General features: G+C 39.3%; 1 protein-coding gene across 1 annotated transcript; it reads right to left on the bottom strand.

Moving 5' to 3' along the window:
- Positions 1–22,644: 22,644 nt before the first annotated feature.
- Positions 22,645–27,495, bottom strand: LOC121335493 (baculoviral IAP repeat-containing protein 5.1-like). The gene is made up of 4 exons (XM_041403705.1): positions 25,527–27,495; positions 24,786–24,895; positions 24,321–24,435; positions 22,645–23,242 (listed from the first exon to the last, which is right to left on the bottom strand). Exons 1-4 carry the CDS (start codon positions 25,662–25,664, stop codon positions 23,054–23,056), a joined length of 552 nt encoding a protein of 183 aa, XP_041259639.1. The 5' UTR covers positions 25,665–27,495; the 3' UTR covers positions 22,645–23,053.
- Between the last annotated feature and the right edge of the window lie 135 nt (positions 27,496–27,630).

The raw sequence follows: 27,630 nt of genomic DNA on the forward strand, positions 1-27,630 counted from the left end.
AGATTTTCCACTCCTCAAAGCTTAAATTTAATTGTCTTTGAATTGGATATGTTTTCTGTAATAAAATACCACAATCTGATAATCTTTTTCAAGTGTGCCTGTGGATTTGTCAGTAGTTGGGCAGATTGGCATTTTGAAATATGACTGAGAGGTGAACCTGATGAGAGGTAAAAGGTTGTGTTTTGTCTTTCTTCACACAAGGAAAGAGCAGGTTTTTTCCAAACAGATTTCAGTGTAAGGCCATCAAAATGCATGGGGGGGATTCAGGACTGTTGTCTTGGTTTGGGGGGATGCTCACGTTGACAAGTGGAAAGCAGACTGAGGTGTAAGACACGTAAAGCTTTTCAGCTTGTGTTTGTCAGAAGAAGAAATTCTCCAAGACTTAATTTTATATGAAATAAAGTAACAGATTTGTTCAGCAGGGACAAAGCTCTAATAGTTGGGTGTGAGTGAGCCACACCAAGTCTCCTCTGTGTATTCATTCTCATGGAGCTTTTCTCAGTGGTACTGATTGCATATATAATTACAGAATTACCTTGCAGGTGGCAGCTGTTGGATTGTGCTCAGGTACTTTATACCCTTACTTTTCAAAGTCCTTGGCTTTTCCCAGTTGGAGTCTTACCTGACCTTTGGATTCCTTTTCTACCATTGTGGACTCCAGTTTGAACTGGGTAAGTTGAAAACACAAATTATTCCATACATATGTAGAAGTTTAAGTTCACTTAAGATAAAGAAGGAAATGCCAAAAAGCAGTGTAAATAAAGGTTAAAAAGAGTGGTTTTTAAATTGTTGTAATTTAAAATTCTGCCAAAATATTCCTGAATTGAAATTACAACTATTTTTTAGCATTTGGAAAATAGCTGATAGCATATGCCAGCACTTTATGACAAAGCTGTTATTCCTTAAGATTTTGATCACAGTATCTGATGTTTACATTTCTTACTACTTTAGAGCTAACTTATCTTTAAATAATCAAAAATTTGTTTTATCCAAAGAATTTAAGTTTTGAAGACTTTATTTGTATTTTATATATACTTAAAATATACCTTGAATCAGACTTTATTTGGATAAAGTGCATTTGATAAGTGCATTTGATTTATTTAAAAATATTATTGTGCAAATTAATTCCAATTGAATGTAAAGACTACGTGCATTGTAGGCAATGTCTGTTTTGCTTCCTCTCATATTACTGGGACTTTCCAAGTGTGAATGAATGCTGAGTAACATTTTGAGATGACTGAAGTTATACTTCTATGCAGTTCATGACCTTTTCCAATTAAAGAAAAAAATAAACTTTGCCATTTTCTCAAAACTTCCATGTGTTTGTTTATTCACAGAATCAGAGGTGGGTTGAGGTTGACTCTGCAAGTCCTGTTGTCCATGCTCCCTGCTCCAGCCATCCCATCTAGGCCTTGCTGGCCAGAATGATGTCCAGATGGCTTTGGATCTCCAAGGAAGGACTCAGTGTCCCTGGGCCACCTGCTGCAGTTCTCAGCCAGCCTCGCAGTAACAGTGTGCTCTGCTCAGATGGAAGCTCACCTGTTCCAGTGTGTGCCACTCCCCCTTGTCCTGTCACTGGGCATCCCTGACAAGAGCCTGGCTCCATCTTGGCACCCCCACTTCAGATGATGGTATGTGTTGGTAAGAGTCTCCCTGAGCTTCCTTCTGCCTAAACAATCCCTGTTGCCTCATCCTTTCCTTGTGAGAGAGGTGCTGCAGTCCCTGAATCCCTCTGTGGCCTTTAGCTGGACTCCCAGCTGTGTCTGTGTGCCTCACACTGGGCACTGCTCCTGTGTGAATAAGGGCAAGGATCACCTCTGTCACCCTGCTGCTGCAGCCCATGCCATCAGCCTGGTCTGGGCACACTGCTGGCTCCTGTTCAACTCCAGGAGCCCAGGGCCTTCTCTGCAAAGGGGCTTTTCCAGCTGCATGGCTCCAGGATGTATCAGTGTGCAGAACTCTTCCTCCACAGCCCGTTTCTCCAGCCTGCAGAGGTCCTTATGGGTGGCAGCAGGACCTGCAGGTGTATCAGCCACTCCCAGTTTTTGTCACCTGCAGCCTTGCTGAGGGCATGCTCTGCCCAGCATCATTAACCAGGATCTTCTGGGAGAGTGTCAGAGCTCTGGGCAGGCAGTGCCTGCTGCTCTCCCTTCAGCTCCTGGCAGTCATGTCACTGCAGAGGGTTGCTCAACTCTGACTTCCCCTTGCTGAACCCATGCTGACTACTGCCAGTGAATCATGAACTTAGCAGATCACTTCCTGGAACTGTTTTCCATATGTCTGGGGTTTATGTAGAAAATGTTGGTGTTCCTATTTGTAATGATCTAGTTATATCTTGCTGTACTTAATGAGGTGATACTTTTTGTATTAAGTTCTACTGCCCTTTCTGAATGGCTGTGTAAGACAAGTGCAATCTTTGTTATACATATTAACTTCCTAGGGCATTAATGGTACATTTGTTTCATTTTCAAGTAGATGGCTGAAATAAAAAACAATAAACCCCAAAACAAGTGTGCTTTAGAAAGGGAAGTGCACTCAAAAGATAGGGTTAATTCTTGGTGGCCTGGGTAGCGTGTTTCTTCCAAAGGCACATTTCATTGACAAAGCTTTTCCATTGTTTGAAATACACAAATGGGCTTTCTTTTTAGGGAAAAAAAAACAGTGTGTCCCTGTGGCTGCTTTGGGGTTGCAGCATTAAATTCAGAAAGTATCTGAATATTTACATTTCTTGCAGTGAGAGTTCTTATCAGGAATGATGCCTACTTTTTTAACACATCAAGAAAACAAACTAATTTGTTTAATGGCAGTTTGAGACAACTTGAAATTTCTGCCTTTTCAAAAATCCTAAAGGAGGAGATAATCTTTGAGAAATGCATCACAGCGGCTTTAAACTGAGAGTAGAGTTAGATTAGACAATGAGAAGAAATTCTTGAGAGTGAGGGCCATGAGGCCCCCTTGAACAGGTTGCTCAAAAAAGCTGAGGATGTCCCATCCTTGGAAGTGTTCAAGGCCAGGTTAGATAGGGCTCTGAGCAACCTGATCTAGTGGAAGGTGTTCCTGCCCGTGGCAGAGGGTTGGAACTGGCTGATGTGTAAGGTCCCTCCCAACCCAAGCCATTATTTGGTAATAACTGACTCTCTTCTTACCAGGACAGCTGTGCTTGTACTCTTGCCAAGTGAGGCAAGTTGAGTTTGAAAAAGTACTTTGTAAAATTGGGGCAGAACACGAGTGTGCTGTTACTGTGTGTGTTTCAGAAACTGCTCACCTTGGGCATTGAGAGCCTGGCAGCTGACAGGCTTGAAAATACTGCTTGGTCCACTCAGCATTGCAGAAATGAGCAAGCTCCAGAATAAATCAGAGTCTACTCTGATTTACTGCTCTCTACAGTAGAAAGTCTGCTGAATTTAATGGTAATATTATAAGGCTGAATTGCCGAGTCATCTACCAGTGAGTAATGTGCTATGAGACTAAAAGGAAACTTTTTAATAATTAAAAGCAGGTACAGGAATGATCACATAGAAGTTCTTATCTGGTATCCATGTTGTAAGAAGAAAGTTCTTCTGATAATGAAAAATACTACATGTTTAAGGGTTTTCTTTATAGTGTTTCTCATATTAGCAATCTGTTTCTTTCTTCCTCTGAAGAGTGTAAGCAGGTCTGCAGTTTCCAGTTTCCTAATCAGGCAATAAATCCCAAAATGTCACTTGCTAGCCAAAGGACTCCCATGCCCAGCAGTGGATGGCAGTGTGTGCCCAGTGTGCCACTGCTTGCTGTAGATGTAGCTCTGGTAATTGAACATAGCAGGGAGCTCCCTTTGCATGCTTTCCAGCTGGACTGGTCCCTATCATAGCCAGTACAGACCAGAGCTTGTGTAAATCTCCCTACGCTGGGTTGACTGAGGGTATTTCTCATTTCAAAATCAAAACCAGGCTTTGGTGCTGGCTTGGATTTAGAAAATGCACTGGGAATTCCAGGTGATATTGAGCCCTTCTGCAGCTGGACAAAGCAGAAATACCCTAGTGGTTCTGTGCCTGTGGTATTTTAATAAAGGGGCTTTTGTGGTTAAAACTTGCTATCTAGACTCATAATGCTCTGTGTGCAGTTCACAAGATTGGTTACAGGCCTGAACTGGAGCTCATTTATAGGCATTTTTCAGCAGGTTAATGCTATAAAATGCAGCGCTTTTATATATTGCTGTGAAAATATCCAGAAACCTCCTTTAAAATTCACAAACTATTCAACATGGCCAAAACTGTTTCACATCCCATAGAAATTCAAGCCTGGCGACAGCAAAGTGTTAGAAGTCATACCAGCTGTGCCAGTAGTTGATTTAGATTGGTCAAAGCATTGGATTCAGTGGAGGAAACACCTACTGAACACCAACGAAACTAAATGAGATTTTAATTTATGTTTTATTTATATTTCTTGTATTCTATAGTTTTCCAGGAGTGTGAGGGCAGGTCGTTTAAATCCTAAGTCACTGTGCACAAGATGTGCTGATGCATGATGAGGCACCTGGAAAACCTTGGGTTGTTGTTGTTGGTTTAGCCACCCAAACCCATTCTGCCTTGGTAGGAATCATTTTGCACATCCAGCTGAGCTCCTTTGCATGTTTAGCTGACGACCTGCCCCCGCTTTGCCTGGAGACCAGCACCTGCACTCGTTCATTGATACACGTGGGTTATTTCCAAAGGTGAGGAGCACACCTGCCTCGGCAGCTGCGAGTGGCACATGCTGCTCAGAGCCGTGTTCGCCATCCTTATTTGAAACTGGCAGGCACGGCGGGGGCAGTTCGGCCCAGCTGAGCCCCGGCCCAGCTGCCGATGCTTCGTGGCAGTTTAATTCCCCTCAGGTGTGCTGAATTCCGTGCCCTCAGCTGTGAGGTGTCCTCGGCCGAGGCGCGTCCAGCGCGGGTTGAGCGCCCCGGCCACGGCAAGGCAGCCGGGCTCCCGGTGCTGGGCCAGGCACGGCGGCGGGGATTAGGGACCCGCAAGTTTCCAGCGGCTGGGATGGGGCGGTGGAGCCCGGGCAGCAGCGGGGCTGAGCTGTGCCGTGTCCCGCTGCGGAGCGCCGGGAGCGGCCGAGCGCGGGGCCTCGGGGCGGCGGCTGAGGCGGTCCCACCGCCCGGGGGCGCGGGGCTGCCGGAGCGGGCTTTGTGAGCTGAAAGGTGCGCTTTTTAAAATTTATTGGGTTTTTCGGTTTTTTCCCCCCATTTTTTTGTTAAACCTAGCTCCCTTTTATGAGTTAACTTTCTGCCGTGCCGTGTTTTACTGCTGGCAGCCCAGCCTCGCTCGGTGTGAGCAGGGCCTGGCGCGGCGCAGAGGCCGCAGCGCCCGGTCCCGCTGACGCGCCGGGCATTGGCACCCAACAATCAAACCGCGCTCTGTGCTGCGAACTCTGCAAAACAGGGATTTACAAGCTACACAGTCCTCCTTAAAGCTGCCCAGATCGCCTTTAATTGGCTTAGCAGGGCAAATTTAAACAGATGCTTTTGGTTTGGGCTGCTGCTCATGTAGTGTTTCCAGAGAAAGTGACTCTCTCCTACAGGCACCCCTTTAGAAACCACAGAAATTAATTTGCGTACCAAGGCTTCAGCTTGGTGCAGAGTACAAAATATTATGTCATTGTCTTGGTTTCTGCTGGACTAGAGTTCATTTTCCTCTCAGCAGCTGGCACAGTGCTGTGTTTTGGACTCAGTATGACAATTGCATTGATAACGCACTGATGTTTTGGTTGTTGCTAGGTAGTGCTTACCCAAATCAAGGCCACTCGAGCTTTATATTTCAGTTTCATTATGAACAACACGGATTACAAAGAGCACGTTGGAAGTTCGGAGTCCCCTGATTGATTCAGGTGATTTTACCCAGGTCAGCTGTAAAGCTGCTGATGCACCCGAGTCCATCGGATCACCACGGGCGGGTTGTGGGGCTGGGGCTGTGAAGAGAGTCCTGAGGGAACTGTGTGTGGTGGGAGAAAATAATGAGGTGCAGGGATGTCAAATGGTGCCAGGTTCCTGTCGGGGCTGTGTGCAGCAGCAGGAGCGGCAGCTCCCTCAGTTGGCAGCGAGGGGAATTCCCCCCAGGCAGAGGGATGACTTTCTTCGCCGTGAATGATAAAACGGGAGAAGTTTGCCTGCGGAGGCAGTGCCCTTGGAGAGCTTCAAATCTCTGCTGGACAAGGCTCGGTGCAGTCTCTTTCAAAAATTTTTAATGTGATTTTAAAAGTTCAGAAATGCTAAGACCTTCCAGTCAGTTTGCAAGAACAATAAAGTGACATCAGGGAAGGGAAAAATAAGCTATATTAATTTAAACAAAAATTGTACAACTGTTGGATGGGATACTGATTTATTCAGCTCAGCCAATGATGCAATTCTTCTATTTGAACCTGTCATTAAACTTTAATCTATGACAGCCATTAAAGAAAAGTGTTGAAATAAAGTGAACTTAGACCTTTGGATCTCAAAATGTTGGACCAAGACTAATGAAGCATATTCACTCACACAATTGTTCTCACTTAAAATAGTAGTAATAGTAGTACAATTAGTAAAAGGAAAAGTTTTATATAAAGTTAATAAAATTATAATATTGTTAATTTCATCTTAATTTATTCTGGTTTTAATGTAGAACATTTGCATATGTTTTATTGTGTATATAATATGTTAATACAGTAGTTTGTGTGTACAACATGTAAATAAATACACTTATATTGGGAGGGATGCTCAAAAATTTCTTGCTCAATCTTTCTTGTGTGGTCAAGAAAATTTAGAGGTCTCAGATGTAGAGGAGTATGGTAGCAAGTAGTGTGGCTGGTTAGTAATGTAGGTATTTAGAGAGTAATGTAGGTATTTAGGTAGTGATATGGGCATTACCTGGACATTTAAAAGCTGTTTTTCAGAAAGCACTGTGTGTGTATATGATGGCTTGGGGTTTATATCGATGCCCATCTAGCCACTGTAAGCAGCAGAGAACATGTAATTTCTGTAGTGTGGGCAACATGCCAGGAGAATTAAATTGGATGTTGTGCAGGCTTCTGAGCAGCAGGGCAGTCAGACAATGAATATCTCTTGGTTTACCTGAATTCAACTCAAGCAGCTGGATTAGCTGTGGAAGACTCAATATCCATTCCCAATACACTAAACTAATCAAGGACTGAAACCTGAGGGGTAGACAACTTGAATATGCATTTACTTCTTCACAAGAAAACTTTAAAAAGCACTCATTGGCAAGTTGTGTCAAGTAATGTTGCCTTTACAGTCTTTGTTGAATGATCATTTAAAATTTAGCAGATGTAGAGTTTGCAGTTTGGGAACTGTAAAATCCCATCTCCTCACTTCAGAAATATCACTTCAGTAATCAAACCCTGCTGTTTCTTTGATCTATTTATGTTTCAGTTCAGCAAAGCACTTACGTTCACCCTTGAAATTGTCTTTAGTCACTTGCTGTTCAGCAAAGTTCTGGTGCATGTGCTTGGTATTAAATGTTTGGAATACAGGTGGGTGCCTCAGCTGAATTTGGGTCTGAGTGATTTGAACTTTTGCTACAGTGAAGTTTCATATCAGGCATAATTACAGCAAATTTTTCAAGCAAAAACTGAAATGCTTGCTCTGTGAGAATATGATGCCTTTAAGATGAACACGTGTTATGCTATAATTTTGTGTTGGAGAATAAACAAATTGCATTTCATCATGGGTTGATATGTCATCTCAGTGATGTGACTGTGGGATGCAACAGAGAACAGACTGGACAGAGAGGTGAACCCAGATGAAGTAGAATGGTGTAGGAAACTTCTGCCATGGGCTGTATAAACTGGACAAAACCTCCCACATTTCTCCACGGGCATTAGCAGTAACAAGGGAAGTTAAATGCCAAGTAGAAGAATTGAGATGCCACGTTCCTCTAATCCAGGTGATTCACAATCCTGGTTTGTGAAAGACACTGGGAAAGATGTCCAAAGTTGTGGATTTACCACTGTGTTCTTCTGAAGACTTAGGTGTTTTGTTGTGCATTAACTTGCATTTTGAACCATTCCTAGAAAAGTCTGACCCTGTCAGTGAAACAGCCAGCAAAGAACATTTGACTGGGAAAGCTTTAATGGAGAGGGATTCTAAATGGGATTAAATGGAGTTCTTGACTATACAGAAACAGGAACCCATATTTTGTCATCTGTAGATGATATCAGACCACACTGTCAAAATTCAGACAATGAGAGGATCTCCTTTCATTGAACATTATGAAAAGAGAAAAAAGGTAGTTTTCTCTAATAGAACATCACCAACTATTGTAACCAAACAAAAAATTGCTTCTGCTTAATCTAAAGCATAGAGACTTCAAATGCTTTTGTTTATCCTCCTTAAGCAGCAAATTAATCTTGTTATAAAGGGATAAAGCTTTTGTCCCTTGTCAGCCACACACTATTTAATCCCTTCAAGCTGAATTTTACTCTTAATTAATGATGTGGGAGTGCTAATGCATTGGAGATGTTCCTACATATTTTTAACACACTCTGGTACTTAAGACAGCAGATGTGTTATATCAATACCTCTGTTTTGCCAGCTAAATCAGTACCTTTGTTTCACCAGCTAAAATATATCTGAAGTAGAGAGTGAAAGGTTGAAGACTAAGAGAATTTTAAACTTTCTACTTAAAATATAAAGCTACTGAATTGTTTAGCTCTTCAACGGTTAAAAATGTTAGGGCTTATATAGAGGAGATGAAGAAACTGAAGACAAGACAAATTTCAGGGATGTGATGAAAGATTTATATATTTTTCTCAAAGCAGAAAATTAAATTAACATGAAGCATTGTGTTCAAAATTCTGTACTTCCATCTTTGAGCATAGATTTTCATCTGATTTTGTGTATTTTCTCAATGAAATACTTCTTCAATCCCCCAAACATAGCCATATTGTGAAAACCCAGAAGCCTTTCCTAGAAAGCTTGGCTATAAATATCTAGCTACTACTCAAAACTCCCACTGACCTGCAGAAATGCTCTTTCAGATTTCATTGCATATTCAGTAAACATGAATATGTACACATCCCTGCATGTGCATCCCAATAAGTATTTAGTCTCTAATTGCTACACTACCATAGCACAGGAGCTCCTTCGTTGTTAATATAAAATAGTTGGGTTTGCCTGTTTAAAAAGAGTAAGCTTGCCATGGTAATTTCATCATTTCAGTTTTCAGGGTGTTTTGATGACTGACAGTGATAATGCAAGGTATTGCTTCAATAACACAGGACTGTTGCTTCAGTCTTGAGATTCAGGCAATTACACAATGGTTGCTGTCTTAGTAACCTAACAAAGCATGGAGAGTTCTGGACTGCTGCCAAAGAGAATTCCACATTCCTTGTCTTCATTTGGTGTAAGCAAATTAACTGACCTTCCTAAACTTCCTCTTGGAAACTGCATTTTTCTCTGGCTCCTGGTAGGAGCAAGGTCACCAGAGATGAGGTCCCAGAAGCTAAAAGATGAGAGAGGGACTTTGTGTAGAGGAAATGGTGTGTCTTGGGTACAATGGTCTGTTGTTTGGAACCTGTGGCAGTGAACAAGGGAAGAGGTTAAATAAGTTTTCACATGTTTAATTTAACTGGACTTGGTGCAGCCCATGTATGGGTGTGCTGTTGAGAAAATCACTGCTGTGGTTCCAGTGATGTTGAATGAGTTGTATATTTGTACAATAGATGAGTTTTTTGAACCAATATACAGTATTTGTTTTAACAGCAAGCACTTTTGGTAATAATTCCATCTCTATTGGCCAGTAGTATGGGAGTTGTAAAAAATGTTTCATGTTTCTGTATGGGAAAGAAGAATATAGAGATTTGTTATAGGGTTATAAATAGCATTTTATTTTTAATATATTTTTTACAAATTGCTTATGTCAGTGAATTGGGAATAGAGAGAACTGCTGTCATCACATCTGTGGGATACTGGTGAGATAGTAAGAAGTGTGAAATGATGGTGGTAAATAATTTTTAAATTATGTAAAAAAATTGAGAATACCTAGAACAAATGATAGACTAAAGGACCTTGATCTTTTTGCTTTCAAAGGAAAGACTGAATAACTATGGAATTACATTAATATGTACCCATAGTGGGTGCAGTGATACTGAACTTAATCTATCAACCAAATATGTTCCACATCCACACTTGGAATTTGAAGTCAGATATAAAACATGACTTAAGTATTGGGCTATTTACTACTTGAAATATTTTCATTAAAACCACATCTTTTTTGTTGTCCTGTATGCAGGACAAAGCCTGCATAGTTTTGGTTCACTAGTTTAGGTGGCTTTCCTGTCTTTCTTCTGCAGTCCCAGTCTATCCTAGCAAGCACAAGCACTGGTCTGGGCTTGGGTGTTTTCAGAAGCCAGCTTCCATATTCTCTTAAAGGGAATTAGTCCACAAATAATGTTACATGCTAAAACATGTCCTGCATTTATTCACTGGTACTATTTGTCTGTTCATTGGATTCACCTCATTCAGGAACTCCTGTCACCAGCCTTACAAATGATCCCGCTGCAGAAAATGACGTAGCATTTGTTATTGCAGGAAATCATATGAGGTGAAATCTTGAGGCTTCCACCTGTTGCACCTGCTGCTGAATATGCAAATTGCCCAAAGGTCTCAGCAGTCTGCTGGAAATGCTTTGCTGGAAGCACCAGTTAATGCATCTGAGCTGCTGTCCCTCTGTAGGGAATGCAAAGGAAAGCTGTTGTTCAAACAGGAGATTCTGGGTGAAAGGCTGAAGGCTCAGGCTACTTGGCTTCATTTGGAGGAATTTTCAGTTCTGACATCATGGCTCAGGTGCCTGAAGGAAAGTGTATAATTCAGTACTTGACTAAAAGAGTTTAAATCAGTTTTTCAGGTACATACTGCTGTATTAAGAGTATAGAGTGAATTTGTAGTATGTACCAAAAAAATTGCTTCTGATAAAACAGTAATCCATTTTCGGTTTCATTTTAGCTTCCTTACTTAGGTTCTTTAAAAAAATCATTGGTTCAGACAGAATCAGAGAAGCATTGGTTGGGAGGGGCCTCTGGAGTTCAGTTAATCTGACTTCTTTCAAAAAGCAGAAATTTTAGGCACCACTCCATCTGGTCAGGTACAGCTTTGTGTATCCAAATTTCAGAAATCTCCATGAGCACAGATTTGCAGACTACCTCTGGAGGCTTCAGAGCTCCTAGGGAATAATTTTTTCTTGCTGTCCAAGCTGAATCTCCCAAGCAAAGATTTGTGCCTGTTACTGGCTACAGTTAAATTCTACCTTAATTTCCATTTCACCAAACTGAGCAAGTCCAGCTCTCCCAAACTCCTCTCAAGCATGCTCTGCAGATTCTGATCCTCAGGGAATTACCAGCTACCTTGTGATTCTGGTAATCCTGTTACATAATTCTAACAATGATTCAAAAAACCTGCCTTCATTCTGAAGATGTTTGCTAATATCAAGGGATTTCTAGTTTGCTGGGTATTTCTGAATGTTGTGTGCTGAATGATCAATTTTGATAAAATAATCTAATTCAGATATTCAGAGGTACTCAATTACAAAGTGGTTTTTTTTTTTTTTTTTGAATGTGCTACGTGCTATCGCTGGCAGGGGAAAAGAAGAAAAGTCATGTTTGTGCGGGAGAGTGTGAGTGCCGGAATAGAAGTTCAGCAGTGTCAGGCCGATCCGATGCTGGCTAAACGAGCAGGCATCAGTTTCCAGAAGGTGGCACTGTCCTTCCACAAATGCAGGGTCTGAGGTTCGTGGCTTAAAAGGATGCTCTTCTCCAGACTGTACGAACGGTCTGTCTGCTTCTTAAAGCATAAAGCTAATTTGAGTCTGTTCAGGCTGGGGTTTTTGCATTTATATGACATTGGGTAATGAAATTGCTTCATTGGCATAGTTTTTCGTTGCAAATTTGAATAATCATACATTATTCCTTCATTATAAATATCTAATTCAAGCAAAGTGTGTTGATGAGGTTTAAATTACTTAGTGGTTTAATTTCCACTTCCCATAAATTTTAAGAAAATCTTGGGTACAGAAGTTTTTGGATCTTCCCAGGGCAGAAAGCAGAAGGAAAAAAAAAGGCAAGGAAAAAAAAGGAAATGTAAAAAAAAAAAAAAAACTGCAATCTGTGATATATTAAAAGTTATATTTAGAAACTACATTATTGATAGTCTTTTAACAGGGTACTCAGGCTGTTTTTGTACACTTGATTTATGTGCTTTTCTTGATACTTTTTTCCCTCACAATTGACACTGGTAGTGTCACTGACAAAATAATTTCACTGATGTTTTGAATCACTGGGAATGATGTCATTCTCTTTTTTATTTCATGCCTTAGTTGTAAATAGGAAACTATGTTGAAGCATGAATTATTTTTTCCTTAGCTTTTTCTCATGTGAAAGAAAAAAAAACAAGTAGGAAGAATCCCATTTATAAAACTGGCAACACAGCTTTGATTTGCTTTACCAGCTGCAATTATTCCATTTGCTGTTGATAAATATACTAAGAAAGGGAACAAAACCCACTTTTCTCTTGACAATGTGTAGTTACACAATTCTGCATTAAAAACTGTTTTATAAACCAAATGATGAACTGTGCTGGCATGCTGACATCTGATTGTCTGTGTATAGCTGAGGTTTCCGCAGTTTGGTGTGATTTGAGAGGCAGGAGGCACAGGGTGAATGTGCTTCCTGCACAAAGGAAGGCTGTGATTATTGCAGTGGGGAGCTGCACCCCGTCTGGATCCCTCGGATCAGCACACAGCTCTGGTGCTGTCACCAGATGGGAGGGGTTTGTGTGACACGAGCAGGGCATTAAACCAAAGCTGAATGGTTTAAATCTTGCAAATGCGCATCAAACATTCAGAGCTTCTGCGCTCAAACTGAACTTGGGATTTACTGTCAAATTCTCCGAAATGAAGCTGAGAAGGAGTTATGGGTCCAATCTTCCTTGTCCCCCTGTGAGGAGATTGTTTCTGGGACACCTTTGGCAGCCCTGGCTCTGCACAGCAGTGCAGCCTCTGTCCTTAGGTGTCCTTGTCCCCTCAGTGACCCTGGCTGTTGCTTGTGAGGTTGCTCTGCCCGCTCTCAGGGCCTTCCCTGACGGGGTGGGTCTCCTTTTGGGATGGGCTCTGGAAGCTGCTCCTGCTGGGAATCCTTTGGGCACGTCTTTGTGCTCTGATGTCCCTCATTGTTGTCACTGTCAGCAGTTCTTGCGAGCCCTCAGTAGATGGATTCGGCCGAAATTGTCCCTGTAGCTCTCTTTGGAGTTGCTCATTATGGATACAGCTGTGTGTTTTGTTTTCATCCTGGATGTGTGTTCCTGGCTGTGTCCTTTCAGGGGCAGACAACAGGCACAGCTGAGGGACCTCAGGGTCGGCTGGTGTTTCTGGTCACCTCTGTTTCTATCTCACCTCTGGCCATCCCAGCACCACTCAGGGTCTGGGGAATGCACGCTGGTTTAGGTGGGAGAGGAGATGCCTTGGCAGAACCTGTGTTCCCAGGTTTTGGGAAGGGGAGTCGGGCATTGATGTTAATCAGTCCCCATTTCCTTGCCAGGACTTTGCCCTGATAGAACATTTTCAAGGGAAATATTGGTTGGATATTAGGAAAAAGTGTTTTACTTAAAGGGTGATAAAGTTCTGGAATGGCCTGCGCAGGGGCAGGTGGTGGAGTCACCATCCCTGGATGAGTTTGAAAAAAGACTGGATGTGGCACTCAATGCCCTGGTTTAGTTGAGGTGTTAGGGCTGGGTTGGACTCGATGATCTTGAAGGTCCCTTCCAACCTGCTCCTTCTGCTCCTTCTGTGAATTTTGTATTGCAACAGCTTGGATCAGCTCACAATGTCCTGGCATGGAACTGAACTGAATTAACTGGACTGAACTAAATTCAGTCATGGATTAAATTCAAGCCTATACTGGAACTGAGTAAAAGTATTTGTTTGGTTTGATTTCTTCATTGTAAATTTGCATAATTTCCTACATTTCAGTGTGTCTTTCCTCCCCAACCCCATACTTGGCGAGCAAGATTAAAAACTGTTGTGATGATTAGGCTATAAATGGGTCATAAGGCAAATTAAATGCCAGAACCTGATGTTCAGACAACTGTATTTCTTTTAAAGGTCTTTTCAAAACCTTTTTTGCATTTGTATTAACTGAGATAACTTTCACCTTATACAGTAACTTTGCTAATAATTTGCATTAATTTAATTTGAGAAATTAATTTGGAGAGCACTACAATGAATTTGGAACTCCATATCTTAATGTATATTTTGTCATCTGTAAACTGTAGAAATACAAGAAACACAGTGTTTGTTCAACAATGTGTCTTGAGAGGTCTTATTCAGGTGCTGTTGTGAAAAGAAAAAAAATACAATTTCTTGTCTTCTTAAAATAAGTAGAACTTCGTTTTGAGAACAAAATTTTTTAAACATGTATTTAGTTAGGAAATGTCTCAGGATCAGGAAATACCTTTCTAAGATCACATTACTGGTTAGTGTTAGTACTGAACTCAGTGTTGCCTGTGTACAACTGCTGTATTAATACTTACATCTTGTGTATAGATTTTATATGGAAGGAAGGATTATTCTTTGCATTGAATTCTGATACTTTATTACTTGTTAAAATGTGTCACTTCGTTGTTGTAGTAAAAGTACACTAAAAAATCCATCAAAATGTATGAATTGTTCATGTTGCTTAATTGCACAATGCAGTTGAATAGCCAGTGTAAATTGATGTTGCTCCAACAGAATGATGGGAGTTGTGCTCTTTGATCAATTGACCCTGTTTTGAAATGATTTTCAGAACGAATAGTTCATGTGCTGAATAATTTCATACAAGCTGCCTAACTACTTCTCTGGTGAACTCTGGCAATGAGCAAGGACAGCTGACTGTAGACCTGACAATGGTTTGGGTAAAGCAGAATGTCATATAGAGATTCATTTTCAGATTAACACTTCCTGCAGTGCTGTGTGGTGATTCACTTGAAAAGACAATAATATTTTTATCTGGAATAATTTCTTTTCCAGAACAGACATCTGCTGACAGCAGTAACAGCAGACAAGACACTGGAAAAACTGAGGAAGTGCAATGAATTTCTGGAAATAATTCTCAAGGGACTTAATAAATACTTAGAGAAAAAGCATCTGGTTTTCCCCAGATTCTTTTTTTTTTAATTGAATTAGGAAATTCTTGAGGTTTTTTCAAAGGCCAAAGACCTTAGCAAGTATGGAAGGATTTAATGGGGATCTTGTTAAGTAATACAACCTTTGCTGTGAGGAGAGGAGCTGGGCTTGGGTCCCCATACAAAGATGTGACAGCGTGCAGTGACTGCAGTGCAAAGTCATACAAAAACCAGAGCAAAAATGGAAACCAAAATGCTAGTTTCCCAGAGAAACATCCCTACAGTGCGAAGAAAAGGACAAGAAATCTTGTGAGGGAAAAAATCTTAAAGGTGTTGGTTTTGTTTGTTTTGGTTTTTTTAATAATGGAAAACTATTGTGTTAAGGTTGTGCCTGATTGCTCTACTCAATTTCCTTAATGTTTGCTATTGCTGGGAAGGTATAAACAATAACTTTTTATGTACTAGAGGTGGATTAGCTGTTGAAGAGAGAATTCTTGTTTATCCTCATTAGCTTATATGTTACAGAGACTGTAAGTTTTACATCTTTAAACTGATCTTCAGTAAATACAGTGGGAAGCATCTTTCAGGGGCAGGACACAAGAATTATTGCTGAGGATAAACCTTTTATAATCTAACTTTAAATGGTCTTTTAGGTAAATTGTTCAGATGTTTTTCTTAATTATATATTCTTAGGTACTATTGGAAAGAATAAAATGGAAACAGTAAAAGGACATGGGTATTTCCTGTGTTGCAGGAATTAAGTTGTGTATGCTGTTTTGTTTGGAGAAATATGCCATTGATGTTTTATATTTGGGTTTGTAAAAGAAAAAAAAGCATCTCAAGCCCCTATTGAGCTGCTGGTGAATGAAGGACATTGTACTGGTATCATAGTGAGAAAGAACCATTTAATAAAAGAAATAAAAGTAATATAGTAAAAAATAAGAAATGCAAGAAAACATAATCGCGCCTAAGACCAGACGTTCAACTTCTTAACTTTTAAAATGTTTTGCAGGATTTTCTGGGACAGGATAATAGACAGAGTGAGGACACTGTCACCTTGGTGTGAGGAAAGCTGGCTAAGCAGAATCGAGTGACTCTGGGAGCACTTGCTTGGCTTGATGCTCATGCTGAGGATGTTCCTGCATCTCTGGTAAGCAAAAAAGGCAACGATGAGAGTGACTTTGAGTGGTTAAAACAGCTTAGGTGCTGCTGGGAGGTGAGTGATACCTCTCAATCCTATTAGAAGGTAATTCCTGTTCACAGTTTTTCAATTTCTGCTTGCTTGCTCACACAGGGAATGGTTATGCTACAGTGAGAATTTCTGCTGATAAGAGAATACCTGGAACAATCATTTTATGGATTGCTAACTAGAATGGCCAGTAGCCAGACGTAAACAGATTTTAATTAAAATTACTTGCTTCATCTCTGCTGAGTCTCAGTGCACTTGCTGAATTTGCAGGGAATGTTGCAGACAGAATTTGTTGACTCAAAGACTATATTTTGGTTTTGTGATGCTGCAGGATAAAGACTGCTAATGCTATAGGGATGACAATTAAAGATTTTAATTGACTTATAACGCACCAATAAAATAATATTGACAGTACTTACTGGAAAAATAGTGCTTTTACTGGATAGTGGTAGGATACAATGTTTTACACAAATCAGGACAAGATCTCTTGTAATACAAAAGACACTTTATGTGAAATATAAAATAATAAAATAAAAAGTAGGGGTCATGCATTAACCATAACTACAACTATTGATCATGATTGCTTCTGTTTACCTTTTAGAAAGTCCATTAACTTCCTCAATAGCTAGACAACACAGTTTTACTCTGCAATACTGTTAGTAGGATATTATTTTAGGTAATGTTTAGTTTAAAACCAGTGGTTTTATTTGGTACTTTATGGTCTATTGAGTGGTAATTTTTTCTTTCTGAGCCCATGGCAGGGGGTTGGAACTGGATGATCTTTAAGGTCCTTTTCCAGTCCAGGTCATTCTATGATTCTGTGATTTGTGCCTATAACTCTTAATGAAATAAAGAGAAATTCAGAATACAGAAAAATTTTGACATGGCTGATAATTTTTCTCTGGAAGAACTTGATGTCAAGACTACCCTGACTTTGAATGTTTTTGAACACCAAAACCTGCCACTAAATTCAGCTGAAGAGCTTAATGTCTACTTATTTTGAAAAGCAGGTCCAGGTTAATGAAAATTGCTAAAATTAAGAGACAAGAAAATTAGTCTGTCATTTGAGGATAGAATTTGGATATTATCCCTATTTCCCCTTTTCCTTCAATGCACTTACTTTGGCACTAGGAATACTGCAGATATACAGCATTGATTGTACTTCTGGAAGTAAAACTACTTGTTGAAATTGGGGGATGTATGCTGGCATTCTGATTGTATATGTAATTTTTTTTCAAGTAATTACTGTGTTAATAATTCAATCACTCAGGCTAAACACTCGACAAATGTTAATGAATTCAAGACTTGTACAGTTCATCCTCCATTTCACTTTTACACAGCTTTGATCAAAATTCTTTTTGAACTAATGGAAAGATGATTAGCATTTTAAAACTAAATAATGATAGCTTTTAATTTTGAAAGGTGAGATAGAATCTACCTCAAATTGGTGGTACATATTATGCCTGTAGTTACGAGTTTATGGCTGGATATTAGGGCCACAGGAACAGTATAAAATGCAACTCAAGCTTTTTGTAACAATAATTTTTTTCAAAAGCAGAATTAGTGAGCAAACCCAGGATAATTTGCAAACATACCCAGTGACTGCTTATGCATTCCTGTCAATGAAGAAGGATTTTATAGATGAAAGCTGTGTATGTTGTGCTGATACTAGAGAACTATTCTTTAATTATTCAAATAGTAAGTCTGAAGTGAGATATGATGAAAATAATATGTGACTGAAACTTTGAAGTAGGGAAAGAAATGCAGGTTTTAGCTGAGTTTTACCCAAATGCTAAATTCCTTTTTCTAGACTGTGCTTAACATGCAGGTTTCCTGTGTTCAGTTTACAGTCTGCAATTGCTGGTAGCAGCTTGTGTGGCAAATGTAACCTGGCTCCATCTCCCTTGGGTCTCTCTTTGGGCACTGACAAGTGACTGACCCACGTAGAAATTTGGGAGCTCAGCAGTTCTTCCAGTACATTTTTGACCAACTGCTGAACACTGTTATGTGCTGCGAGATTCTCTCTCTATCCCTGCTGATGCTACTGCCTCATCTGACAGATATTCAGGTTTCCAATGCCTATTGCTTTTCCAGACCCATGGTGTTACTTAATTTTCCTTTATCTGTGTTTATCAAATTACTCAAACTCCTTGTAACTTTACAAAGTTCACACTTTATTGATATCGTGCTGTGCTGGTGGGTTATAGATGTATTTCCTGAATGTCTCTGTGCATTTTACCTGTGAAAGCTTCCTTCTCTTGTGGGTAGGATGAACAGTGTCCCTTTCAGATGTTTCACTGAACCTTTCTAAAAGGGGGAAGGAAGGCATCCTCCTTCAGCTGGTTGTTCCCAAGTACAGTGATCCATAACTTCATTCATGGTACATTTCTCCACCAAAACTTCCTCTCCTAAATTTAGGCTTTTTTCCACAATAGCCATTTTCATTAGTGAATAATTCCCTTCATTTCTACTTGAAAATATTCACTTATGCATGCAACTGTATTAAAGCTGTTCAAAAGTTCAGAGGGATATTATTTTGAATTAAATATAAAAGTAAATGTGATTAAACTTTCTAGCAGGTAAGAACTCTTATTCTAAATACATTCTCTCAAAGAGGAAAATTGTTTTTTTGTAAACAAAGAACTTTAGTATTCATCTATCTCCTCTTAAATTGCACTATGTGCCTGCTATGATTTCATACTGATGTGCTTTTGCTGTAATGACAGAAGGGAATAAATTGCCTTAAGAAGCACTTTGAGGTTAACATTTGAAGAGCTTACATTTCAATTTTGAAAGTTTGTATTTTTCCCTTTGGTAATGCAAGAAGATGGCCTCTGCTGATGGCTCCTTAGGGAGCTATCAAACAAACAAACAAACGAATAAAGAACATGGAAAAAGCCAATAGTTTGCATATAATCAAACTCAGAGATCCTCAGTTTATTACAACACTGGAAAAGTGCATTCAGTTTGGCAGTGCTGGAAGGTTGATGACTAATGAAAGTGTAAATTACAGAAGGACCTGGAGGGGGCACAATTAGCTAAAAAATGAAAGTAGTGAATATCCAATGTTCTCATAGTTAAGGGAAATAAATATGTTTTTTCCCTCCTTGTTTTGAATCAAGCGAGTATTATTGAAGCCCTCACTCCCAGTAATACTTAAAACTATACTAAGATACTTCTTAGGACAATATAATACTCAGTTAAATCTATATATTTAGTTGTTTTATGAGAATTGCCATTTCTTTTTTTTTTTTTCTCCATATTAGAATAATAATATTTCAATACATTATCTTGCTGGAAAATCAGTTAAGGTGAGAATTTTGAAAATAAATGTGCAATTCTGTTTTAATTGTAAAGTGATTCCTTGGCTAAAACCTGGTAAGAATTTCTGGCATTCGTTTATTCCACCTCCCCTGCCAACATTTTTTTACACTGCTGGGTGACTGGTACCACAAGTGTTGACATTTCTCACATCTAATACTTCACCTTGCAATTCTGACATTCTTTCATCCAGTTAAGTTAGGAGTTTATTTAATTAATTACTTTCATCACCTTTCCAGTCTGGAGCTCGTGATGCTAGTTGCTCACCTTTTTTAATAAAAATATTTACAAGACTTAATGCAGTAGTCACCTCAAATGCAAAAGCTGCATTGGGCTTTTTTATCTGTTAGGGACAAAGAAAGGCCTGGGCAGTCTAAGTTTAGCAGAACTGTTAAAGATATTGCTAATAATCATTTTAGTCAGAGCTTAATGTTTTGGGATTAAATTTGAATGTACATTTGAGGCAGTCTGTGTTCTATAAATCTAACTCTTTGACTTTAAATCTTACTATTTTACATCTCAAAAAATCCCCTGTATCCCTGTGTGCCTAAATTAGAGTATATAATAAATAAAATTACCTCCCTTTGATTCCAAACCTTTCTGTCAGCAGAAATATGAATATACAGAACCTGAATCCCAGCTGCCAGTGTAGATTACACCAGTCATCCCCAGGGAATGTTCAGGGTAGACCCCTTTTTGACGATTTTATCCAGTAAAGGCAAGAAGCACTCCAGTAGAGTCCAGCAGCAACTGAAGAAAGCCACGAGGCCAGCAAAGGCAGAGGCACGCAGCCCCACAGAAATTTCTCTGTGAATTAATGGTTCACATAGCCCTGTTTGGCTTGGGCTACCTTCACAGGTCAGACTCTTTTTACAACAGGCTCTATGCTGAGATTCTTTTAACCATTCTTTTCTCATTCAAACCACGTTACTTTTGTGACTTGAAAAAAATTTACATTTTGTCCCACAGTTAGCTTTGTGTCAGGATGGTCTGCATAAATTGTATGTACATTCATTTAACTGATGAGGAGCCATAATTTGGAAGGACTTAATGCTAATAATAACTCAGTAATTATTACAGTAATAATATTAAAATTATCAATTTGTTGTTAACTGAATGGAAGAAAACAGAAATAGATTGAAACACAAGACTGAAAAGGAAATACAGATCAAACGGCATAGCTTGTTCTCATTCTTGATCTTCTGTCAAAAGCTTTACACTTGGTAATGATGATAGATTACAATTAGGTCTCAGAATGATCACCATGCCTGAAATACAGGAATGACTCTCTGAGTAGCTCTCTGCCAAGGGCTTGGTGACCTAGGTAATTGGGAAAAAGCTGTAAAGATTTTCCACATCTTTATTTCTACCTTGAAAAAAGAATTTGAAGTAGTTTCTGCAAATTCTTACACTGCATTTCAAATCACCTGAATAGACTTCACCTTATTTTGTCTGAGGTGCTCACAGTATTCAGAAAAATAATTAATTATCCTTCTATCTTACTCTTCATCTCTGACCGTAACCACTTTCTTGTCCAGATAACACTTTTGCCAGTTCACTTGTCTTAATTTAAATGATGAAAATCTATCACCAATATTCAGTGACATGACCCAGGACTTCGTAGACTCACTCTTAAAAAAAAAAAAAGATTAATTGTGTACTTTTTTCATTGTAAATATCAGGGCTTTAGAAATACTTTTTAATTAAAGAAATAGCATAAAGTATGCTGAGAGAGAAAGAATGGATTTTTGGTTGGAAATGCTTATAAAAGAGTACAATGAGAGACATTAAAGGAACTAAACACTTGACCAGAGTGCAGGAAATGGGCAAAGAATGAAAATGAGGCTTTCTTTGGGCATTAAAAAAACCAAAAAACAAAAAAACACCACCCAAAAACCAGCAAGTTGAAGACTTTAGTCCTTTGAGAAATGGTCACCTGAAAAATGAACAGAGAAATGATGACATTGGCAAAAGAGACTGAGGGGGAACTAGTTCACTATGCAGACTGGGGTTATAGCTGCCCCATCTCTGGAAGCTGCAATAACAACACAACAGCTGGGTTGGGCATAGGCCATTTGCAAACCGAACTCTCTCGTGCTTTGCTTGACACTAATTTTCTCATTCATGTTTTTCTGCCATCAGCTGCAGCCTAACTCATAGTTACCTAGTAATACTGTGGTGTGATTATTACTGATGATATATTGTCATTGTAACCTTAAAAACTGGCACTAGAATAGAGCTCTAACAAAGAGGGAGCTAAAATGGATGCTCTCTTCCCACCCCCACACCCCACATAATTTCTTCACTTTCTAGAGAAGAACTTAAAAATTACTCCAAAGATAGTAATCCTGTGCTGTACAAGAAGCTTCTTAGAGTAGCATATATTTAAATGTTTTTTTAAAAAGCTTTAAGCATGTCAACCTCATTTCTGTAACTTAAGAAAAAATACTTCATGGATTGATGTATCAGTTTAAGGGATAATTTACTCTCAAGATAGGGAATTCATAAATGCTTTGAAGAATGTTGAAATACATGTTTCTAGGATCCCCAGCATCAGGATTTTCTTGCAGAGTGGAAAGACAAGTCAGGGGAGTTTCAAAAGCTGCTGTTCATTCACTGCCTGAGACCTGACAAATGTACAAATGTAATGTAATGTACAAAGCTTTCACCTTAGTGAGAAAGGTCTGTCTGCATCTTAAAAACCAAAATTATTTGTGAGTATGCATGCACTTGTATTCTACAACAGTCTCTCATAAAGGAAAACAGAAATTAATAAGATTTTTAAAGAACTCCAGCAAGTTTGAAATTTTAATGAAAATTTTTTATAACCAGAATAGTAGGACTTTAGCTTTTGTTGTTTCAGTTGCACACCAAAATTTCCAGTGCTCTTCCTTGAGACTGTCTTACACACCTTGTGCCTACCCTTATTCAGTGCACCTGCTATTTTTGCTGGATGTCATTGTCTGTGTCAGTTTGATCTGATCTAGAAAGACAGCTTGGTGGTAAGCAGGAGAGTAGATAATGCAGGTGCTTAAGCAAGTGTTGCAGACACACAGATCCCTTTAGTTCCCTGGAAAGTGTTTTGAAGCAGAACTGTTGTGATTTGAGTCTGGGTATAAGGTTCTAACACAGATCACAGAAAGTACTCACAGTTGTGAATCTTTATTCAAAACAAAAAGTCAGCTTGCTAAAAACCAGAATAGAAGTATTTGCTTAGACATTTTCCATACACTGTCAGGGTAGTGGAACTACTCTTAGCTCCCGTCCCAGCCATACCAAGAAAGCACACTGAGAGAGACAGGCCATACCTGTCTGCACTCACTCCTCCCATCCAGGAGCAGTTCTCTACATACACTTCCTCACACACCTGCTCAGCTTTGGCTTCGCACTCAGACAAAGAGAGGAAATTAAGAGTCACTTTAGAGCCAGAGTCACAGCTCACTTGTCCTGGGCTCCTTTTGGCCGGCAGCGGAGCCTCCTGGCTGCTGGGCTGAAGGCTCCTCCCCGAGAGGCGGCGGTGCCGGGAGCGAGGGTCTGGAGCCAAAGTAATTCACCAGCCTCTGCCTCGTCGCTGCGACCTCTTCTTGAAAAGAGTTTATGGTGCGGCTGCCAACTTTGCACTTGAATCAAAGCAAGAGATTGAGCCTTTCAGCGGAGCAGTTTAACTGTGGCATTCAGCCACATTCCAACCCTCTCTCCTCAGGCTGCATTCGGGTATCAGTGTTTTATGATAGCAATCATACCCTGGTCAGCCCAGTGCACAGCCCTCCCAGCTATTGGTGACAGTATCCTTGGGGCTAAGTGCCCTCACCTGAGGCTGCTGCTTCTCATTTTTTATATGCTTTACTTAGAAATACCGTCATATTATGACCCTCTTATATCTTGATACATTGCTCTAAATCATTCACAGTTCAAGATAGGTAACACCACTCTTAGTCCACTTTAAGATATCACTGTGCCTCATGATCCTATTTTTTGTACTTTAATCTGTTGCACAGCGACCTTAAATGCTTAACCTTGAGAGTCACCAGGTATATATTTAATACAGAACATTATTAGCAAGGCAGGATCTTATCTGTGCAAACCCACCAACAAGTAATAAGCAGAACCTTTTACTGTTCCTCATCAGGGAGCTGGGTTCACTTGATTCTTACTATCCGTAGGATTAGGGCTCACAGATCAGCTGATCTTGATCAACTGAGCTGCTCGGTTGTGTGCTTTCTTACATGTCAACACTATGGCATGAAACTCCCCAGAAGTGAGGAGGAGTAAAATATTTGAAATGAGCTTTAAAGTTTAATTAGGCAGATTTATATGTAAAACTGGACAAGTGAAGCAATGATCTGGTCAAATTTTGTCTTTTCACATATGTTGTTCATCCCTCCTGTGAATGATAGAGCTGCTCATTGTTGAGTTTTGTGCATTGATTATTGCACCCTATATATTTTTTCTCTGCTGTAATGAGTTGGAAAAACACTTCTAAAGGAAACAGGTTTGCATTCAAAAACCAGACAATAAATTACACTGAGAAGTGCTTAGGTGCAAATCTCTTAGCCAATAATACACATAAATCATTACTTCAGAATAAGTCATGTTCGAGCCTTAGACAATCATTCCTGGCTGATGCTTGGAAATCTTAGCAAGAGTAGTTGTTTATATTCTAGCTTTGAATTTCAGATGACAGTGGCTAACACTTACAATGAAGGTCCTCAGCCGTGTCATCTCCAGCATGTAGTACTCCTCCATTGTCAGCTCATCAAAGTGCTTGGGAAGGGATAAAAAGTCACAGGTGTGACGTTTTCTGTGTTCCTCCCTGCAATATCGACCCAGAATAAGAATGGATGTTAAACCCACAGAAGTTTCATTTCAGGAGAGGAAGAGAGCTGTACAGACAGGTCTCTTCAGTACTTGTGCTGTCTATCAGCAGAAATAATATCATACAGAAAAGATGAAATAGATTTTAGTGGATCTCAGATAAAAACTAGTTGAACAATTTCACAGTTACTGGGCAAGATAAGCTTCCAGTTTTGTGCTCTGTCATAGTGGAAATCGACAGGGACATTAACTCATTGTAAAATGAGTTAATTTTATTACATTACTACAAAAATTACTACAGAAATTTGGAGAGCTACTTCTCAAGAGCATTGGTACATCTTTGCTTACCATGGGTCATCATTTGGTTCCCAGCCCACCAGTTCTAACAAGCAAAAGAAACATTTTGCCACATCTGGTTCATTTGCAGTTGGACAGTGGATGAAGCCAGCCTTTGCCATCTGCAGGGGACAGTTTACAAGTTTAGAGCATTATCCCACACACACTACTCATATTTACTCACATTTCCTGGCACTTCAGAATCATATCTAGTCAGGACACCAAAATTTAAGTTTGTTTCAGTAACCAAACACCTCAGGCAACTCTAGCAGTATGACTCATCTGAGATTCAGGCTGGTAGTGTCATGTGCGTGCCAAAGGAGAAGTCAGGTGGATTTTTTATTTAAATAATTCCCATTTCTGAATTTGAAGTAGCGATCATTCCACTATATCCTTCCTGCTGGATCTGTACTTGTTTAATGTAGGCTGCTTTCTCATGAGTAGAAATTTGCAATTAGAAAGACTATGTAAAACAAGAAATTAATTTTTAAATGACAGGAACAGGAAAAAAATAAAAAGGGAACAAGAACAGTAAATATTAAAATCTGTAGGCAGACTGTGGACTGAACACAGAAAAACCAGAAAATCCCACTACAGTATTTCTGAGCAGGGAACAGAGGAAAGCTGAGTATTTAACTCATCTTCAGGCTTAGTGGACTCCTCTTGAACCTGAATACACTTAATAATGACTTCATATTGAGGCACAGCATATATAAATAAAGGCAACAGCAAACCAACCATTTTCAGACTTACATTCTCTGGAGTGCACTTGCAGTTTTCCTGGAAGGGCCACTTGGTGAAAGTTTTTAAACGGGTCTCATATTCATACATCTCCTTAAAGTCAGTTAAGAGCTTGGAAGCTGAGCTGAGCTCTTGCAGCAGAGTCTCCATTTAGGAAGCCTGCAGTCAGTGAAAGGCGGAGCCTCCCCTCCTGCTCCCACTTTTAAGGGCTTTGCTAATTGGTGACACCTGGAGGGCAGGGGAAGGCCTAACAGAGCCTTAGTCCCTTCCTACACAGGTGAGTTTATGGGCAGGACAGCCAAGGGAAATTGAGCTTCTGGAATTTCTTCTTGTGTCACAGTCTGTGTCCTTGGTGACATTATATATTTTTTAACTGAAAGCACCTATGGTAATTGCAGATTTTACAGTTGAAATGTCAGAAACTGCAGGTTTAAAACTCTTGCAGTTACAGAAACTTTGCATATAAAGTTTTAAAAAATACTATCCTGCTTGCAAGCAAAGGGGTTGAATTGACATTGCTGTTTGAATCCTTCAGTGTTTCTTGAATTTCATGTTCAGAGATTAATTCTTAGGATTGTCTTTGCAAATAGTGTTGCATTTCTTTAAAGAGGAGGTGGTTGTTTTATAATATTATAGGATTGTCTTTGCAAATAGTGTTGCATTTCTTTAAAGAGGAGGTGGTTGTTTTATAATATTATAAGTACTCATTTCTATTTTAAAATATTATACAGCATAGCTAGATGCTGGATGATAATATTTTAAAGGTGTATATCTGTAAGGGTTTACAGTATCAAAGCATTAAGCTGTCATTTGATAAACTGTCTCTTGTTTTGGTACAGAGTCCAGTTAAATTCAGTAGATGTTTAAACATCACTGTCTTCAAGACTGCTGCACGCAGTAGCTTTCTAAGCCAAGATCTTAACACCTCTGAAGGATGTTGCACTGTGACACTGGAAAATTTAAATCTTCCCCGAAATACAGATGGAGTAAGTGCAGAAAATAATCCAGCCCATTATTCTGTCTAGATGTGGTGACAGAAATGAGATTAAAGAACATTTGTATAGGACTTCCAATGTCAGCACTTGGGGCATTGCTTTTGCCTAGATTTACAAATGCTACATCATTGATTCCTCTGGGACTGTACTGATATCTATTGTATATGCAGGAATATTGTCCTTGAAATTTATATCAGATATTTAGAGTAACATGTTACATGAAAATATGATACTTTAATTATTTTTTTTCCAGATAATACCAGTGGTGCAGGAATTTATCATTCATAACCTGGGCCCTCCAAGCACTGATATTAATAGTTTCTCCTGGTGATGACTCCATGGCAGCATTTCTTAAGTTTGCTGATGATCAGGTATTTTAATATTTTTTTTACTGTTACATATGTATTTTAATCTCTTTTTTACTGTAGTTGATGTTTGTGTGTGTATATGTGTGAACATGTGAGTGTATTTGTATGACGCAAGGAACTTTGTTTAACTAAAAATGGAAATGCCAAACCAAACCCAAAACCTGTTTTTAACTGCCCAAAACCAGTAAAATTGATCTCATGCTTCTCTTTAAAATAAGGCACTAATTCATGTATATGGATTGTTTTCAGGAATGAATAATTTGTCTGTTGTTTAAAAGAAACTGTAGGTTAAATATTTTGGCATATTTTATCATCTTGGGATGTCATGAGCTATTTAACTAATTAATTTGTGTCATTTCAAATGGAAAATGCAAAAATGGAACAAAACCACAATAGTTTAAATGTAAGCAGTCTTATCTGAAAATGCTATTTTTTTCAAAAATGCTTTATGTGTAATGTATAATTTAATCAAAAACACCACAGTAATGTGGGACCTTGGAGTCCTGGGTGATATTTATGCATCAGAATTGAAATATGGGGTGGTTTTTTTGCTTTGATTGTTTTTATGGCATTTAAAACAAACAAAAAATTCCCAACAGCCCAAATCCGTTCTTATGTAGAAAAGTCCTGCTAGGATACTAGAAAGTAAGATTATACATGTAATAACACATCCACCCAAATCCGTTCTTATGTAGAAAAGTACTGCTTTTCTTACTAGAAAGTAAGATTATACATGTAATAACACATCCTAAG

Source organism: Onychostruthus taczanowskii, unplaced genomic scaffold, assembly GCF_017590055.1.
Source record: "Onychostruthus taczanowskii isolate IOZ18803 unplaced genomic scaffold, ASM1759005v1 scaffold20, whole genome shotgun sequence".
Taxonomy (NCBI): Eukaryota; Metazoa; Chordata; class Aves; order Passeriformes; family Passeridae; genus Onychostruthus; species Onychostruthus taczanowskii.

Excerpts from the sequence above, each read along its gene's own strand:
- LOC121335493 (XM_041403705.1), bottom strand. The coding sequence starts at position 25,664 with ATGGAGACTCTGCTGCAAGAGCTCAGCTCAGCTTCCAAGCTCTTAACT. Across the intron at positions 24,896-25,526 it reads GCAAGTGCACTCCAGAGAAT|ATGGCAAAGGCTGGCTTCAT; the intron begins GTAAGTCTGAAA and ends TGTCCCCTGCAG. Across the intron at positions 24,436-24,785 it reads GAACCAAATGATGACCCATG|GGAGGAACACAGAAAACGTC; the intron begins GTAAGCAAAGAT and ends TCGATATTGCAG.